The sequence below is a fragment of the Lampetra planeri genome, chromosome 62, assembly GCF_965212315.1.
Source record: "Lampetra planeri chromosome 62, kcLamPlan1.2.h2, whole genome shotgun sequence".
Classification (NCBI taxonomy): domain Eukaryota; kingdom Metazoa; phylum Chordata; class Hyperoartia; order Petromyzontiformes; family Petromyzontidae; genus Lampetra; species Lampetra planeri.
In genome coordinates this window covers 3,582,177-3,599,274 of record NC_136168.1, presented here as the reverse complement: position 1 = coordinate 3,599,274, position 17,098 = coordinate 3,582,177, and the positions used below count along the sequence as shown (strand labels likewise).

The window sequence follows — 17,098 nt, the reverse complement described above, 5'->3', positions numbered from 1 at the left end:
GGCGCGGCACTGCAAGCGCCGAGAGCGGCACTGATAAGACGGCAGTTGCAATGCGCCGCGTTGGGCAATGCGGCGCTGCCTCAACGCAAACGATTACAGCGGCGTGAATCTGCGCAGTGAGGCGCCCTTTTGTCAGTCCGCTGCTGGATGAGGGCCCCCCACTCCTGCGCAGTCGAGGTCATGTCACCGTACTTCACCGCCCTGGTCGGTGCGCGTTAGCGGTGGCGGGGAGAATATATATGGGGGCATAGAGGTACAGCACAACAGCTGAATGTCTTGCTGCCAACAGCATCGTCCCGCCGCCCGTAGCACCTGTAATCCATGGTGGTCTAGGCTCAATCTAGACTTAGCTTCCCAGACCGAAAGGGCACTTGGCAGTGTGGGAATACACAACATGCAGGAATGCCAACACGGCATCTTGCAACGTAGTGCTCGTCAATAGAACAACGGTGCGACGACAAAACAACGACGCGTATCGCAGGCGCGCAGACACAACAATGCGACGGAGTGCCACGTGACGTGCCGCAACGCGTTGCCGTGCGCGACAGCACGTGGCGACGTCTGACACGTGGAGAACCAGTCGTGAGCGAGCGAGCGAGCGAGCGAGCCACAGACGTGAATTCAAGCGTAACGTTCGGCAAAGGGGGGCTGGAACCCCCTTTAATATTTGGCGAAAACCGAATTGCCCCATAGCAGAGGTGTTGTTGGGTTAGATCGCGCAACTATAAATGTGTCGTTAAACCCGCCACCACCTGAAACAGACAATTAGTAAGGTTTGTCACGTAAACAAAACGTGCTAAGGCGTCACTAGTACAGCACACCGGTTGTGTGTTGGAGAGTAAACCCGCTACGACATTTACAATTGGAGCACTGTGAGGTTTTACCAGTAATTAGAACCAGCATCATCAGGCGGGACAGCCAGAGTTGTGTGTCGGGTGGTGGCGGGTTTAACGACACATTTACATTTACGCGATCTAACCCATAACCTATTATGGATAACATTGTTCGCGAAAGCCCTACTACTACGTGTTAAACAAAACCTAATTGACTCCACGCTTTATTATCACTCGAAATAGCGTGAAAAAAATATTTCCGCACACGATGGCGCTTTAACTCACGGGGCAAAGCCGCCCCGAAACGCGTTGCCCACGTGATCGCGCGCTCCGGTCCCGTGTGTCGCTCGCCGAACGGCGGCACTTGCCCCAGCGGTCCGTTGAGGCCTACGCGCACGGGTGACCTTTGCCTCTGTTTTCTCCGCTTGCTCCCAGGGCCCAGTCGGCCCCCCTGGACCCCCCGGATTGTCTGGCGGCGGAGGAATGCTGGGAGTGCCCGGGACTCGCGGAGAGAGGGGAGGACCTGGAGGTTCTGGCCCATCTGTAAGGAAACGACCTGACGTCCTCCTGTTGCACAAAGCTCCTCGCCTGCTGCGTCGTTCGCTCCTCCTGTTGCACAAAGCTCCTTGCCTGCTGCGTCGTTGACGTCCTCCGTGACACAAAGCTCCTCGCCTGCTCCGTTGTATTCACTCCTCCCGGAGCGCAAAGCTCCCTGCCTGCTGCGTTGATGTAAAGTTACATGCGTTTTCGATGTGTCCATCTGTGAGCCCCCTGTGACAAGGGCACTTGACTAAATGATGGTCGCCCCACTGGCGATGCCGTGCTGCACACGTCTCTCGCCTTTCCGTCTCACGTCATCTCTCGGTCGATTCCCTTTTTAAATCCTTTATATTAAGTTCACTTGCTTGCTTGCTTGCGCGCTTACGACCGTGCAAATCTTTCGGTCGTTTTTTAACCCACTTCCCGTGATCCAATCGAGCTGACATTTTGCACACAGACTCGTTGTGCGTGACAATTTATTTTCGTGAAAATTTTTTTCCATAACTTTACACTTCTTAGGAAAAAATAAATTATATTTAATTACCAATTGCTTAATGGTGGCAGCCATCTCAAGCCAGAGGACGAGAGGACTCTAGCCGCCACGCATATAAAGGATTTATAGTGAAAACCTTTGTTTTTACGGGTTAATCTTTTACCTCTTCTGCCGGGACTGCTCCTGTGATCCTTGGGCAAGCGACGCGAAGACATCGATCGACCGACGAGAATCGATTCCCGTCGTGCTCAAGGAAATTGCTCGCGCTCTACGCACGCAAACCACGTGCCGGTGATCCATTTCGGCCGACGCGAGCCAACTTGTAGACTTCTCCCAACTTCAGCCTCATCATCCCCCTCTCTCTCCCCCCCCCCCTCCTCACTCCACCCCCCGTCCCCAGGGAGCCATGGGCAGGGATGGCGCTGCTGGCCCCGCTGGCGAGAGGGGACCCGACGGGCCCCCAGGCCCCGCTGGTGCCCCCGGACCCGCCGGTGACAGCGGCCGTGAAGTGAGAATCGAGATGCACACTCTCCACTCGGGGCAGGGAGGCGAGATGTTAGCTACCTCGCCCGGTGTACAGGAGGTCGTGGGTTCGATCCCCGACCCTGACGCCTGCTGTACATTTGGAGTTTGCGTGTCTCTCTCCCCGTGGTCGCGTGGATTTTTCTCCGGATCCTCCGGTTTTTTTCCCTCCGCATTTAGAATGAACGTCACGCGTTCAGAGTATTTGGGTGCTGCTATACATTTACACGCGATAAGCCACTTTGTTGAGCTATCATTTGTGGCCAGGTCGCTTCTGAAAAATAAACTACATAGCTCAGTGGGACTTGCCTGGTAAAATAAAAAATGGTTTAGAACTTAAATAATGGCCGTGTCAGGGACCCTGAGCCGGCACGGCTGAATCTCTGGGTTTCGGTTGATTCCCGGTTAAACCGGTAAATGCCGGCTTCCAAAGTGTGACGAGTCCATGCGCTGAGTCAGCTATCGATGGCTGCGCGAAGAGGCCACGTCGCCACGTCGTCTCTGTCGCCACATTTCACCCGAGTGTGTAGCTCCAAGGGTAAAACGTCGGCCATAATTTGTGCTCGCGAATCCCAAAGCCTGAGGGTGGATTTTTTTTAAAAAGACTCTGCGAAGTTACGAAAGTTAGGTAAAAACAAAAGTGCGACCAAAAAAGAAAAACGACCGGTTGAAATGAAAACTGCGACCGCAGTTTCTCCCCGTCCGCCTTTTTGGTGGTTGCACTGCACTCTGGGTAGAATGATGGCCTGCTCCTCCGACATCGCTGACGATCGCACGGCCCTGAGAGTGGAGCACCTTTAGCCGCCACTCACAGGCGATGACTTCCACGAGATTTGGGATGAGCGTGGAGAGCGGTGGGTGGGTGTGTGGTGGGTGGGGGGGGGGCGGCGGGGTTTATTTTAGGAGACCAAAACGTCGTCCTGGAATCGAGCATAGCCCTGAGAGTGGAGCACCTTTAGCCGCCACTCACAGGCGATGACTTCCACGAGATTTGGGATGAGCGTGGAGAGCGGTGGGTGGGTGTGTGGTGGGTGGGGGGGGGGCGGCGGGGTTTATTTTAGGAGACCAAAACGTCGTCCTGGAATCGAGCATAGCCCTGAGAGTGGAGCACCTTTAGCCGCCACTCACAGGCGATGACTTCCACGAGATTTGGGATGAGCGTGGAGAGCGGTGGGTGGGTGTGTGGTGGGTGGGGGGGGGGGGCGGCGGGGTTTATTTTAGGAGACCAGAACGTCGTCCTGGAATCGAGCATATCCCTTATCAAAACGACACCCGTTTGCCATCACAACCGGTCATCAGTTCTCTGCCTCGCCTTGACGTTGGCTGAACGTCGCGGCTGCCCAGCCTGTGGTCCCCGTGCTGCCCCCGTGCTGCCCACGTGCTCATTGCTCGTTGTCGATTGCGAGAAGCAGCCTTTGACCTGAGGCGTGCGTGCTGTTGCATTGCAGGGCAACGCCGGTTCTGATGGAGCCCCAGGCCGTGATGGATACGCAGGAGGCAAGGTAACGAATTCTCTGCGCGGCTGCGATGCACGTGTGCCACTATGATGTGCGCGTGCATGTGTGTTACTGTGGTGTGTGTACGGTGATGCGTGTACTATGATGTGCGCGTGCGTGTGTGTTACTGTGGTGTGTGTACGGTGATATGTGTACCGTGATGTGTGTGCGTGTGCCACTTTGATGTGCGCGTGCGTGTTACTGTGGTGTGTGTACGGTGATGTGTGTACTGTGATGTGTGTACGGTGATGTGTGTACTGTGATGTGTGTGCGTGTGTCACTGTGACGTTTGTCACTGTGACGTGTGTCACTGTGACGTGTGTCATTACGCGGGTTGTTGCTGTCCATGGTACTGCCGCCGCCACCGCTCACCTCACCGCGCTGCTTCCGTTGTCTCAGGGAGAGAGCGGTGACGCCGGCCTTGCCGGTGCCGCGGGAGCGTCGGGCATGATGGGAGCACCGGGACCCAGCGGACCCGCTGGCAGCACTGGCAACCGCGGAGAAACCGTACGAACACCCACGTGCATCAAAGCGCTCGCCAAACACCGAGAGCACACCTCCCTATTCGCGCGGTTGGCTACGCGCGGCGCGGAAGGATTTGAACCGGCGTACAATGTGCCTGTGTGCGGACCTTCGGCGCAGCAAGTTGCCACCAAAGTCTGCTCTTCTGCAGCGAAGCAACGGCATTATTAGCGGACTCCGAAGCTTTACTTAGGCTGGAGGAATCCCATGAGCCACAGTGCTCATTTTCACAGACGTCTGCTGCCACCAAGTGTCGCCGAGTGCGTCACTGTGTCAGAATCAGAATCTTTAGTTATCCTGGAGAAATCCGAAGAGCTATGAAGCTCTTTTTATCACAGACGCCCGGTGGTGCCACGACGTAGCTCGGACATTGCGGCATTCGAGCCAAACTAAGGCACCTTCATAGGGTTCTAACGGCTCAGCGGTACTGCCTGAGGGTCGCACAGCCAGCGTGAGGCATCGTTAGGATTCTAACGAATCTATTTGATTGCCTGAGGACCACTGAGCCAGACTAACGCCCCTTTTTGATGACGATGATGATAATTTTGCAGCTATAAATAATGATAATCCACTATCACGTGTGGCCAGGTCGCTTTTGAACATTAAGTTAATACCTCAGTGGGCTTAGGATGGGGATGGTTTAGTTGTATTTGTATGCGTTTGGGTGATCTCTTCACCTTTCTTGTACTTTGGACTCCCATTCGTATTGTTTGCATCGTTTCTTGATGTAACGTTCTTATCCCGTGCCCCAAACTGGACATTCTGTGATGAAGCCACTCTCACGCCTTGCCCCGTGTCCGTGTCCCCCTCTCTCTGTGCAGGGTCCCGGAGGACCAGGAGGCCCCGCTGGTCCTGCTGGGCCCCGAGGCCCCGCGGTAAGTGAACCCCCCCCCCCCCCTCCACACTTTTGTGTCTCTGAGGTCCGGGGGATGGTGGCGGGAGGGCGGGCGGGGGGGGGTGCTTGAGGGTAAAATGGAAGGCGGATTTCACCCTCTATCCGGATCTGCAGGACATGGTAGATTGTCATCGTCGTTGTAATTATCGTGGTCGTCCACCACCGTCGTCGTCGCTTCATTTCATCGACCAAGTTCATCGCCGCGATCGTCTCTCCCGGCAGTCGCTGCGCCAAAGAGCACGACGGCTCGCAAACGCAATCCCACGTCCCGGTCGGGGGCCGATCCACCCCCCCTCCCAACCCCCCCGCCTCTCCGCGGTCGATTAAAACGAGACGCGGTTTGTAGTTGGTGAATTCGCGGCGGTCACCCGAAAGGAGGGACTCCCCGCGACTACCGTGGGAGCGCGGTGACGTCAGCCGCCGCCGCCAGCCAGAGACGGCTGCCATCCCGACGTCCGCTTCGAGCGACTAGGGACGCGCCGGCGCGCTCGCAAAGGCCCGTGGACTCGGCGTCGCGAGACGCAGGCGGCCCCCGCCGGCGGTGGGACGACGGGGCTGAGTGAGGGGGGCGTTCGCGTGTCACCGTATCCCTCCAGGGTCCATCTGGCGGCAAGGGAGGCAAGGGAGAGGCTGGTGGCGCTGGAGCGGGCGGAGAGAAGGGATTCCGTGGAGATCCCGGTCCCCAGGGGATGCACGGCGGAATGGTAAGTCCCCCGGCCGGCTCATTCGCGGGCGCACCCCCCCCCCAAACACCGAGTTGGCAATTGCCCAAACTCTGCAGTCCAATATATATATATGAAGATGTTTTCAAACCGATTTTACGTGTGTACGTTAAACTTCTTACGCACCGTACGTAGCCAACTGTGCTAATCGAAGTTGCGAGGGAAGGATAACAAACCAAAAAGATTCAGGATATCGGGGGCACCCGGAGAAAACCCACGTGTGCGAGGGGGAAACACTCTATCCCATGCAAATGGAAAGAGATGGAGATTCGTCCGCAATTTTATGTGCCGCCTTCTCCTGGCGAGCCAGGGTACGGCACCTTCTCCACAGCGCCAAACCCTCGCTGCTGCCCCCACAGCGCTGGGTTCCAGGCACCAGCAACGTGCAGCGGCGTGTAGCCACCACCACCACCACCACCACCGCCCGTCATATAAAGCACAAACTGTCCCTTAACGACTGCCGTGTATGTTCATTGACGCGAAAGTCCAAATCAGGCGCATTCGCTCAAGGTCGCTCGACACAGTTCACGGAACGGTGACAGGAGACACTGATTCAGATGGCCGACGGATTGAGGAAGGAGTGAGCAGAGCTGCCGGGGGTACTAAAGGGCGTGGGGGGAGGGACGCGAATGAGTGGAGGGAAGAGGAGGAGAATGGGCAGTGGGGTGAGAGGTGAGGATTTGAGAGAGGAACGGCGGGGAGGTTAAGGAGACCGAGGCAATGGAGCTCCCAGGGTGGGACCTGCAGGTGTGGTGGTCATGATTGACACACACGCGCCACAACCAGGGGGAGGGGTAGAAACCGGTCCGGACCGGTCGGGCCAACGGCGGTTGGAACCCCTCTGAGGGGAGGGGGCTGGGGGAAGCTACGATCCCCCAAAACCCCGCCCCTCAGGGAGAACGAGTATATAAGGCGGGTCCCTGAGAGCGCAAGTCTGTCCGCCTCAAGCCGAAGCCAGAAGCCGCCTGGAGAAAAAGAAGAAGACCCTGGACCCCAAGCCGCCGATGTCCTTCTGAGGGCCGGGGCTCAGTGCGGTGCCAGTGGTCGTGGGGTTAGGACCCTGAGGTTCCCTCAGCCTGATGCCCTTGTGAGGGCCAGGTCCGGACGGGCCGGTGGTCAGGGACCCACCGGGCCAGCGGTCTAAGCTAGCCGGAGAGCTCAGTAGGGAGAGTTGTAGGTACAATTGCCCGGAGGCTGTACCTCCCCAGGTTGTGTTAGGGATTAGTGTAAACTGTTTGGTGAAATAAAGCGTGTTGTCTCTACGAAGACTCCGTATCCCTCCAAGACCATTACACAGGCACCCTCCTGATCGAAGCGTCGGCTGACGAGTGCCTGGTGTCCGTTGCAGGGTCGCCCTGGAGAGAGTGGTGGTGCTGGAGCTGCTGGTCCAACCGGTCCAAGGGTGAGTTGCAGCTCCACCTCCTTCTCCTCGCTCCACCCGTGGTCTCTGAGTGCACGTGGACTGTGAACGTGTGGACCGTGTGTGTGTGCGCGTGCAGAGGCGTGTGTATGCGCGTTGTGGAGTTGCGTGCGTCTTGTTACCGTGGGGAGCGGTGGTGCAGCGGTTAGCGCTACGCCGCGCCACAAACCCGGCGAGCCGAGTTCGATCGCCGCTCACGGTCAACAAACAGTGACGATTATCTGAACCGGTCCTGGGCCTCCTCTAGGTCGACTCGGCCTCAATTGAGTACCGAGTACTATGTGTTAAAAAAAAACATTGCTATTAGGGAGATAAAGGCGGCCATGCGTGGTGTTGGCCACCCACCCCCTCGTGTGCCGTGCCGGCCTTCATAGGTGCTCGCTAACAGCACTTGTCCCAACAGTATGATTAGGCTATACGGGGGATCTTTGTCTCTACCTGAGCGAAGTGGTTATGTGGTGGTTAGCACACACGCTACGAACGCGTCGACCCGCTCATTGGACGCGAACATCGAAAAACCGTTGCTGGGCCTCCCCTAGGTCGACTTAGCCTCGTTTGAAAGACCAATTGGGGTGTGTTAAACATCAGGACTGTGCCGGTAACAGCACTTGCTCAAACAGTCTATCAAAGGCTATCCGGGGGATGTATGACTTTGTCTGTGTGCGTACCTGTGCGTGCGTGCGCGCTGTCTAACCGTGTGTGCGTGTGTACAGGGCATCCCGGGTTCCCAGGGTCCCGCCGGTCGTGACGGACACGCCGGGAACGCCGGCGTCGCCGGTGGCACCGGTCCCCGTGGCCCCTCTGGAGGCAGCGGCCCTGCTGTACGAACCGCACAACGCACGCACTCACGCACCGCGCGCACGCGCAACACACGTGCGCACACACTCACAATCACACGCGCACACTCGCACGCATACACACGCACCGCACAACACCCACGACAGCCGCAATTCGGCGCTTGTGCCAGGCCACGTGAAGTTTCGAACTGGCAGGAGGTCACGGGACAGACCCAGGTGCCATGGGTCGACTGGCACGCGCACGCACTCACGCAGCACACCCACTGCTGCCGCTACGTACTCGCCACAGCAACCACAGCGTCCGCCGTTCGCCACTAAGTGGCGGCGACGTCACCACGGCCCTTGTACCAGGCTATGTGCACCAACTCACATCCTGCATAAACGCACACGACAGCACGTCCGACGTTTCGCCGCACGCTCCCCCGGGAGCTTCTTGGGGCACGCCGCATGCTCCCGGGCGACGCGGAGCGAGCCGTCCGGCACGTCCGCGCCCGATTGAAAACGCCGCTCGAACTTTGACGTCACCGGTTGCCCCCCTCGTGTCCCGCTGTGCAGGGGCCCGCCGGACCTCCGGGCCCACCCGGTCCCCCCGGCCCCTCGGGAGGCGGCGGCGGATACTTCTACGAGTCGGTGCAGACCGAGGTGGAGAAGGGGCCCGACCCGCTGCGCTTCTACCGCGGCGACGAGGCCGTGCAGGAGAAGGCCGTGCAAGCACAGGAGATGGAGGCGTCGCTCAAGACGATCAGCGGCAAGGTGGACCTCCTGCAGGTGCCCGACGGCAGCCGGGAGAGGCCCGCGCGCACCTGCCGCGACCTGCACCTCACCCACCCCGACCTCAAGAGCGGTGAGTTGACCTTCCGCGGAGTCCCCGTTTTTTAACGCTCGAATTGTTAGGATTATATTATTTTCTTGGCAGGTAAGGTGAAGAAGGGCCTCGCTGAGCTACGTGGAGCTCTCTGTTCAGAAGCGAACTGGCTATCACAACTGATAGCCCCACGAAGTGGCTCGTCACCATCTCTAAACGCGTGATGTTCATTCTCAACGTGGAGGGAACAATCGGATATACAGGTGTCAGGGTCGGTAACATCGTGCTAATCTCTCAACTTAACATAGCCACTTCCGTACCCAGTTACATGATAATTTCTCACATTAACATCACTAGACCCAGCCAGTTCTTTATGACCCTTGGGCTACACCCATTTCAAACCTTTTAAAAACAGTCTGCATCAGCAGCAGACCATGCTTTCCCACCTGATGACGGACGCTTGTGTTGCGCCCGAAACGTCGTGATCTATTTTGTTTCATACCTACGTTACTTTACCGAAAGAACCAAAGAGTATGGATTCCTTACTTCAAATCAAGATTGTCAGGGTCGGGTTTGAACCCACGACCTCCTGCATAGCAGGCGAAGAAATTAACATATTTCCTAGCCACCCGAGTTCGATTCCCACTCATGGCCAACACCAGTGACGATCATCTGAACCCGTCCTGGGCCTCCCCTAGGTCGACTCAGCCTCAAAATGAGTACCCGGTGCGGTGTGTAAACATCGCCACTCGCGACACAAAGGCGGCCGGGCGCGGTGCCGGCCTCCCACCCCCTCGTGTGCCACATTGCCAACCTTCACAGGTGCTGCTCGCTAACAGCACTTGCCCCAACAGTCTGTTGAGGCTACACGGGAGGCTGGGTGAGGGGGTGCATCTTTGTCTTTTCTTGCTTCGCTTGCGCGTGCAGGCAACTACTGGGTGGACCCGAACAAGGGCAGCCCCATCGACGCCATGGAGGTGTGGTGCAACATGGAGAGGGGTCACACCTGCGTGGCAGCCAACCCCAAGTCGGTCGCCCGCAAGGCCTGGCACAGCGCCCAGGGCAAGGAGCAGAAGCACATCTGGTTCGGGGAGAACGTCCAGGGCGGTTTCAAGGTGACGAGAGAGCGAGCGAGCGCTTACGTCGGGACAACGGTTGGCCTGAACGTCGTCGCCTGAACGTTTTGCGTCGTCCCTCGTCGTCATCTTCGACGCCATTTATAATCAGCCGTCGTTTATTGCCAACGGACAACTCGGCCATTGGCATTGAAGACGAAGGCTGCCCATTGCCGCGGCTGGCAAAATGTTAAGTTTCATCAGATTTTTGGGTAAAAAAGTGCCAACCTTCGTTGTGGGGGAGGGGGGAGGCAGGGGGGCAGGGTGGGAGGGGGGTGAGGGTCGGTGTTTGAAATCGCCAAAATGCTGCCGGTCCGGTGGTTCCGGGACCGTCGCTGCCCGGCTGAACGACGCCGCCGCTAACGGAGCCTCTCTCTCCCACCCCCCCCACCCTGCCCACCACCCCCCCTCCCCCCTAACCACCACCGCGAACCGGCGCCCCCCGTCCAGTTCACCTACGGCGACGACTCGCTCCCAGCCAACACGGCGGCCGTGCAGATCACCTTCCTGCGCCTGCTGTCCCGCGAGGCATCGCAGAAGCTCACCTACCACTGCCGCAACAGCGTGGCCGTGTCCGACGAGCGGGGTGACTTCGGCAAGGCTCTGCTGCTGCAGGGCTCCAGCGAGGTGGAGATCCGCGCCCAAGGGAACTCTCGCTTCACCTACAGCGTCCTGGAGGACGGCTGCAAGGTGAGCTGGAGCCACTACACCCCCCCCCCCCCCGCCAGCCAACCGACTCGGCCGTGGCTACTCGACAGTCGGTGGTGGTGGTGGTGCGCGTGACCGGCGAGATGAAAGTATCTCAAAACTCTTCTTGGTTCTTTCGGTAAAGTCACGTAGAAGGAAAATAACGTCGTGAGAATTATTTTATGATGTTTAATTTTATTATTTTCCTTCTACGTGACTTTACCGAAAGAACCAAGAAGATGAATCGCTGCAGTCACGAAAGCTTTAAATTGAAATTTATCTCAAAACTATTTTAAAAGATATGTTGTTTATTTTACCAGGTAAGGCCCACTCAGCTGCGTAGTTCTTTTTCAGAAGCGGCCTGGCTATCGCAAATGATAGCTCGACAGAGTGGCTTATCGTCACGTGGAAATTTATATTATCAGCCAAATGCTGTAAATCCACGCTGATTCTAAATGTGGATGGGAAAAACCGGAGGAGCCAGAGAAATATCCACATATACAGCAGGCTTCAGGGTCAGCATCGAACCCACGACCTTCCGTATACCAGGCGAGGTAGTTAACATCTCGCCATTCTGATGATGAGAGAGACACACAAACCCCAAATAACAACAGGTTTCAGGGTCAGGATCAAACCCACGACCTTCCGTATACCAGGTGCGAGGTAGTTAACATCTCGCCATTCTGATGATGAGAGAGACACACAAACCCCAAATAACAACAGGTTTCAGGGTCAGGATCGAACCCACGACCTTCCGTATACCAGGTGCGAGGTAGTTAACATCTCGCCATTCTGATGATGAGAGAGACACACAAACCCCAAATAACAACAGGTTTCAGGGTCAGGATCAAACCCACGACCTTCCGTATACCAGGCGCGAGGTAGTTAACATCTCGCCATTCTGATGATGAGAGAGACACACAAACCCCAAATAACAACAGGTTTCAGGGTCAGGATCGAACCCACGACCTTCCGTATACCAGGCGAGGTAGTTAACATCTCGCCATCGCGATGATAATAGAAACATACAAACTCCAAATATACAGCTTCAGCGTCGGGATCGAACCCACGACCTCCTGTATACCAGGCGAGGTAGTTAACATCTCGCCGGTATTGCTCTCAGTCAGCCATCCCCGGGGGGGTGGAAGGATCTCTCTGGATCTTGATGATGACGACGACGACGGCGATGATGATGACGATGATGATGATGATGACGACGATGGTTACTTTTGTCTTTTACAGAGCCATACGGGTCAATGGGGAAGAGCGGAAATTGAGTACAAGTCACAGAAGACTTCTCGTCTGCCCATACTGGATATTGCGCCAATGGACATTGGAGGGCCTGAGCAGGAGTTTGGCATTGATATTGGCCCCGTCTGCTTCTTCTAAATGGACACCACCTCCAGTCTTTTCCCCCCCCCCCCTAACTCTTGGACTGCTGCACTGAAAGGTTTGAAAAATGTGTACTTAAATCATCCACCTGCTTATCTTTTGAAAAGGCAAGGCAATGAAACAACGCGGTCAAAGAGTTCGCTACCCTTTCCACTCTGATCCCCCTAACGGAGACGTGTCCTTGATTTGTCACGAGCGGGGGACGTCCCAAAAGGTGCGTTCGGTTAGGGACCCCGACGGGAAACGAGTTCGGCTCCTTCTCACGCGGGAGCCTATCCGCGCGCCCTCGCATCAACGCGATGTCGCCCGCTGTGTCGATGTCAGTTTCGACGTAAGAAGTTGGTAGTAGGTTTTTTTTTTTTTTAGACCAAAGGATCTCCGGTAGGAGCTACCTCAGGCCCCCCCGACACACACACACACACGTGTGAACACGTCAATGCAGGGGTGACAAGGCACTCCGGGTGCTGATAATATTGACGCTTTTCCTCATGGTGCTATATATCATCAAACGTTTTTGCGGTAGTCGACAAGAGAGCATTTTAAACATTTATTGGGACTTTTTTTTTTTCTTGAACCACGGTGGGATGTTTCTGCGAGTAACCTCCCCGTGGAGATATTCGTTAAAATCTCTCTCATCGCCCCCCCCCCCCTGCCATCAAGAGTCACGTGGTCCGATCCGGTGGCTCTTTGCCCCCTCCAGAGTTGAAAAATGTAGGCAGATGGATGATGGATCCAGATCGAATTTTTCTTTTTGTCAAATTCAAAAGGTACATCAACAACAAAAAACCAAGACACATGATTAAAAGGAAAACACACTGCAGTGAGCAGTATTTGGCTGTAAATGACTCAAATTTAGAGACAATAATAATTTTTTTTATATATAATAACCCCACTTTTTTTTTGCAAGCGGTACCTAAAATCGTGTCGCCCCAATGCACCTCACCAACCCCCCCCCACCCCATCATGTCCCGGCTACAATTGAACACTCTCCCAAGCCTCGTGGGCTGAGGGTTGTTTTGTTTAGAATACAGTCTTGCCCGCCCCCCTTTTACGTGTGTGTTACTTGTGTTGAAACAGTCGTTGAACTAAATAAAAAAAACAAACCGAAATACACAGTGCAACCGGTGTGTGTGGCGTCGTTCCGTCTCGCGTGCTTGCTCGTCTCACGATGATGTGTGTGTGTCTGTGTGTATGTGGATGTATGTGTCTGTGTGTGAGTGTGGGGAGCGGTAGTGTAGCGGTTAGCGCGCTACACGACGAACCTGGCGACCCGGGTTCGATTACCGCTCACGGCAAACACCAGTGACGATTGCCTAAACCGGTCCTGGGTCTCCCCTAGGTCGACTCGGCCTCAAATGAGTACCTGGTGCGATGTGTAATCATCGCCGCTGGGGAGACAAAGGCGGCCGGGCGTGGTGTTGGCCACCCACCCCCTCGTGTGCCGTGCCGGCCTTTATAGGTGCTCGCTAACAGCACTTGACCCTACAGTCCGTTAAGGCTATACGGGGGATCTTTGTCTATGTTTGTGTGGGGGGCGGTGGTGTAGCGGTTAGTGCACTGCGATACGATCCCAGCCACCCGGGTTCGATTCCCGCTCACGGCTAACGCCGGTGACGATTATCTGAACCGGTCCTGAGCCTCCTCTAGGTCGACTCAGCCTCAAATGAGTACCTGGTGTGGGGTGTAAACATCGCCGCTAGGGAGACAAAGGCGGCCGGGCGTTGTGCTGGCCACCCACCCTTGTGTGCCGTGCTGACCTTCATAGGAGCTCGCTAACAGCACTTGCCCCAACAGTCTGTTCAGGCTATACGGGGGATCTTTGTCTTTTTTTGTTCAGAGGAGCGACGCTCACAAACAACGAGCGCCGGTGGATAACTCACAGCAAGTTGGCACAGTAGGGGGCACAGGTGGTGCATAAGTTACAGTCATCTCGGTCAGTCAACCCACAGCACCTGCAGGGTCTGTCCCGTGACCTCCTCCTGCACCTAGCCTGGCACAGTAGGGGGCACAGGTGGTGCATAAGCCACAGTCATCTCAGTCAGCCAACCCATGGCACCTGCAGGATATGTCCAGTGACCTCCTCCTGCACCTAGCCTGGCACAGTAGGGGGCACAGGTGGTGCATAAGTTACAGTCATCTCGGTCAGTCAACCCACAGCACCTGCAGGGTCTGTCCCGTGACCTCCTCCTGCACCTAGCCTGGCACAGTAGGGGGCACAGGTGGTGCATAAGCCACAGTCATCTCAGTCAGCCAACCCATGGCACCTGCAGGGTGTCCCGTGACCTCCTCCTGCACCTAGACTGGCACAGTAGGGGGCACAGGTTGTGCATAAGCCACAGTCATTTCAGTCAGCCAACCCATGGCGCCTGCAGGGTCTGTCCCGTGACCTCCTCCTGCACCTAGCCTGGCACAGTAGGGGGCACAGGTGGTGCATAAGCTACAGTCATCTCAGTCAGCCAACCCATGGCACCTGCAGGGTCTGTCCCGTGAACTCCTCCTGCACCTAGCCTGGCACAGCAGGGGACACAGGTGGTGCATAAGTTACAGTCATCTCGGTCAGCCAACCCATGGCACCTGCAGGGTCTGTCCCGTGACCTCCTCCTGCACAGCAGGGGACACAGGTGGTGCAAAAGCCAGTCATCTCGGTCAGTCAACCCATGGCACCTGCAGGGTCTGTCCCGTGACCTCCATCTGCACCTAGCCTGGCACAGCAAGGGGTACAGCTGGTGGTGCATCTACCGGTCATCTCAGTCGGCCAACCCATGGCACCTGCAAGATCTGTCTCGAGACCTGTCAGCGAGCCTTCGACACTTCACGTGGTAGCCTCAAAGTGCACCTAGCCTGGCACAGGCGCCGTGGTGACGTCACTGTCACTTGTTGGCGAATGGCGGTTGTGTTGGTATTGAGGAGCGGTGGTGTAGCGGTTAGCGCGTTGCGCTACGAACCCGGTGACGATTATTAGAACTGGTTCTGGGCCTCCCCTAGGTCGACTCAGCCTCAAACGAGTAACTGGTGTGGTGTGTGAACATCGCCACTGGGAAGATAAAGGTGGCCGGGCGTGGTGAATCCAAGTCCTGGGCGAAACCGGGTAGTAAAGCTAGTAATGCATAAACGAGACAATACGTACTTGTACAATTACTACCTAATTATATTAACAACGTGTAAATTAGATGAATCACATTTTACTGACAATAATCATACAAAACAATGATTATTTCTTATTCCCGAATCGGGAACGTAACCTCTGTAAGAACACCACCCCATTAGCTTAATGTTCAAATTAATCTTCTAATGAAGAGCAATACGCAATTACAATAATACCAAATGTTATAAACTATTACGAAAACAACTAATATTGGCATCACCAAAACACTCTAATCATCTTCCAACTCCATGATATCTATTGATTCGAGTTGGATTGATCAAAATAAACAAGTTAATTAACACTCATAATAAATTAAGTAACTCACCACGAGGCTCGACGCCATTTTATTATTAGCCACGAGAGCGGGTCGGCATCCGCACACATTTTCTTTTCCACTGATAACTCGATCAACAATCAATTAACATTGCCGAGTTTCTGTCCGTCGATTGACATTCGAGCAATTTCAATGAAAGTTATATCCATATATATAAAAGGCAAAGTTGTGACTATGTGTCTGTTCAAAATGTTTCGCGTACTTCCCGACATGCAACAAACTTGAAATTTGACATGTGTGTACTTTCCAGACTGTACACCATGCAAAAAATAAAATAAATACATATATTTTTTGCACGGCAAGTGAGCTGTGACGTCACATCTGTCACGTGACCCGCGTATGTGGAAGCGTAACGCATAGTAGTGTAGTGGTTAGCGCGCTGCGCTACGAACCCGGCGACCCGAGTTCGATTCCCGCTCACGGCCACCACCGGTGACGATTATTTGAACCGGTCCTGGGCCTCCCCTAGGTCGACTCAGCCTCAAACGAGTAACTGCTGTGGTGTGTGAACATCGCCACTGGGGAGACAAAGGCGGCCGGGCGTGGTGAATCCACGTCCCCGGGCGAAGCCCGGTAGTAAAGCTAGTATATTATATTTCAGCTAATGTAGAACGCAGCTTTGCGGTCCAGAAGCTGGTCCAAATCTAAATCTGGGGCTTGTTTTGTGCACGTGGGGGGCTCGGGTTCCAATCACTGATCACCATTTGCCTGATCTTAAATAATAATCACAATGCACTTGGCTACCCATAGCTATGCAAATTTGTCTTTTAGGAATCCCAAATTCTACGGAGTGCACCATTATACAGGTGAGGGATCCAGCCCAGGCCTATCTCTACCCTCACCAAGACTGTGGGCCAGCTGAAGCGTCTGTGCTGGCCTCACAGCTGAATATTCTTAGTTTTTTTCGGTAAAGTCACGTAGATTAAAAATCGAAATTAATAAAAGTAAAATACTTGTATTAATTTAGATTTTCTTATCTACGAAATTAGAAGTAAAATACTTTTATTAATTTTGATTTTTTTTTTATCTAAGTGATTTTACCGAAAAAACCTAAGAATTGGAATACTTGCAGTCACGAAAGCTTCAAATCTAGAACTCACAACTGAAGTTGAGTGAAGCAGATGATGTGCTGTGCAGACTTGGCCTCTGTGCGTGTGTTTGTGTGTCACGATTGCGTCTAACCATAGGCGTGAGTGACGTTCTCACTTTACACCTGCATATGGCTGTTGTTATATTTATCTGGGGTAGTGGAGGAGGGTGGTTGCACCATTTGATGTGTTGCTCACATCTCACTTTTTGTGTTTGTCGTTGCTTGAATTTACAGTGGCATGCCATGGTCTGTCGACAAAATAAATAAAAAGTGTGACGACTTTTTTCGTT

General features: G+C 54.8%; 1 protein-coding gene across 1 annotated transcript in view; it reads left to right on the top strand.

Moving 5' to 3' along the window:
• LOC144736657 (uncharacterized) overlaps positions 1-13,352 on the top strand; it is a 94,131-nt gene extending 80,779 nt beyond the window's left edge. The window contains exons 36-47 of the mRNA XM_078619229.1: positions 1,269-1,376; positions 2,267-2,357; positions 3,837-3,890; positions 4,284-4,391; positions 5,228-5,281; positions 5,898-6,005; positions 7,372-7,425; positions 8,157-8,264; positions 8,796-9,084; positions 9,973-10,160; positions 10,611-10,850; positions 12,090-13,352. Of these exons, the coding sequence (XP_078475355.1) occupies positions 1,269-1,376; positions 2,267-2,357; positions 3,837-3,890; positions 4,284-4,391; positions 5,228-5,281; positions 5,898-6,005; positions 7,372-7,425; positions 8,157-8,264; positions 8,796-9,084; positions 9,973-10,160; positions 10,611-10,850; positions 12,090-12,236 (1,549 nt within the window). The 3' untranslated portion in view covers positions 12,237-13,352. The remainder of the gene's footprint in view (positions 1-1,268; positions 1,377-2,266; positions 2,358-3,836; positions 3,891-4,283; positions 4,392-5,227; positions 5,282-5,897; positions 6,006-7,371; positions 7,426-8,156; positions 8,265-8,795; positions 9,085-9,972; positions 10,161-10,610; positions 10,851-12,089) is intronic.
• Positions 13,353-17,098: the final 3,746 nt, after the last annotated feature.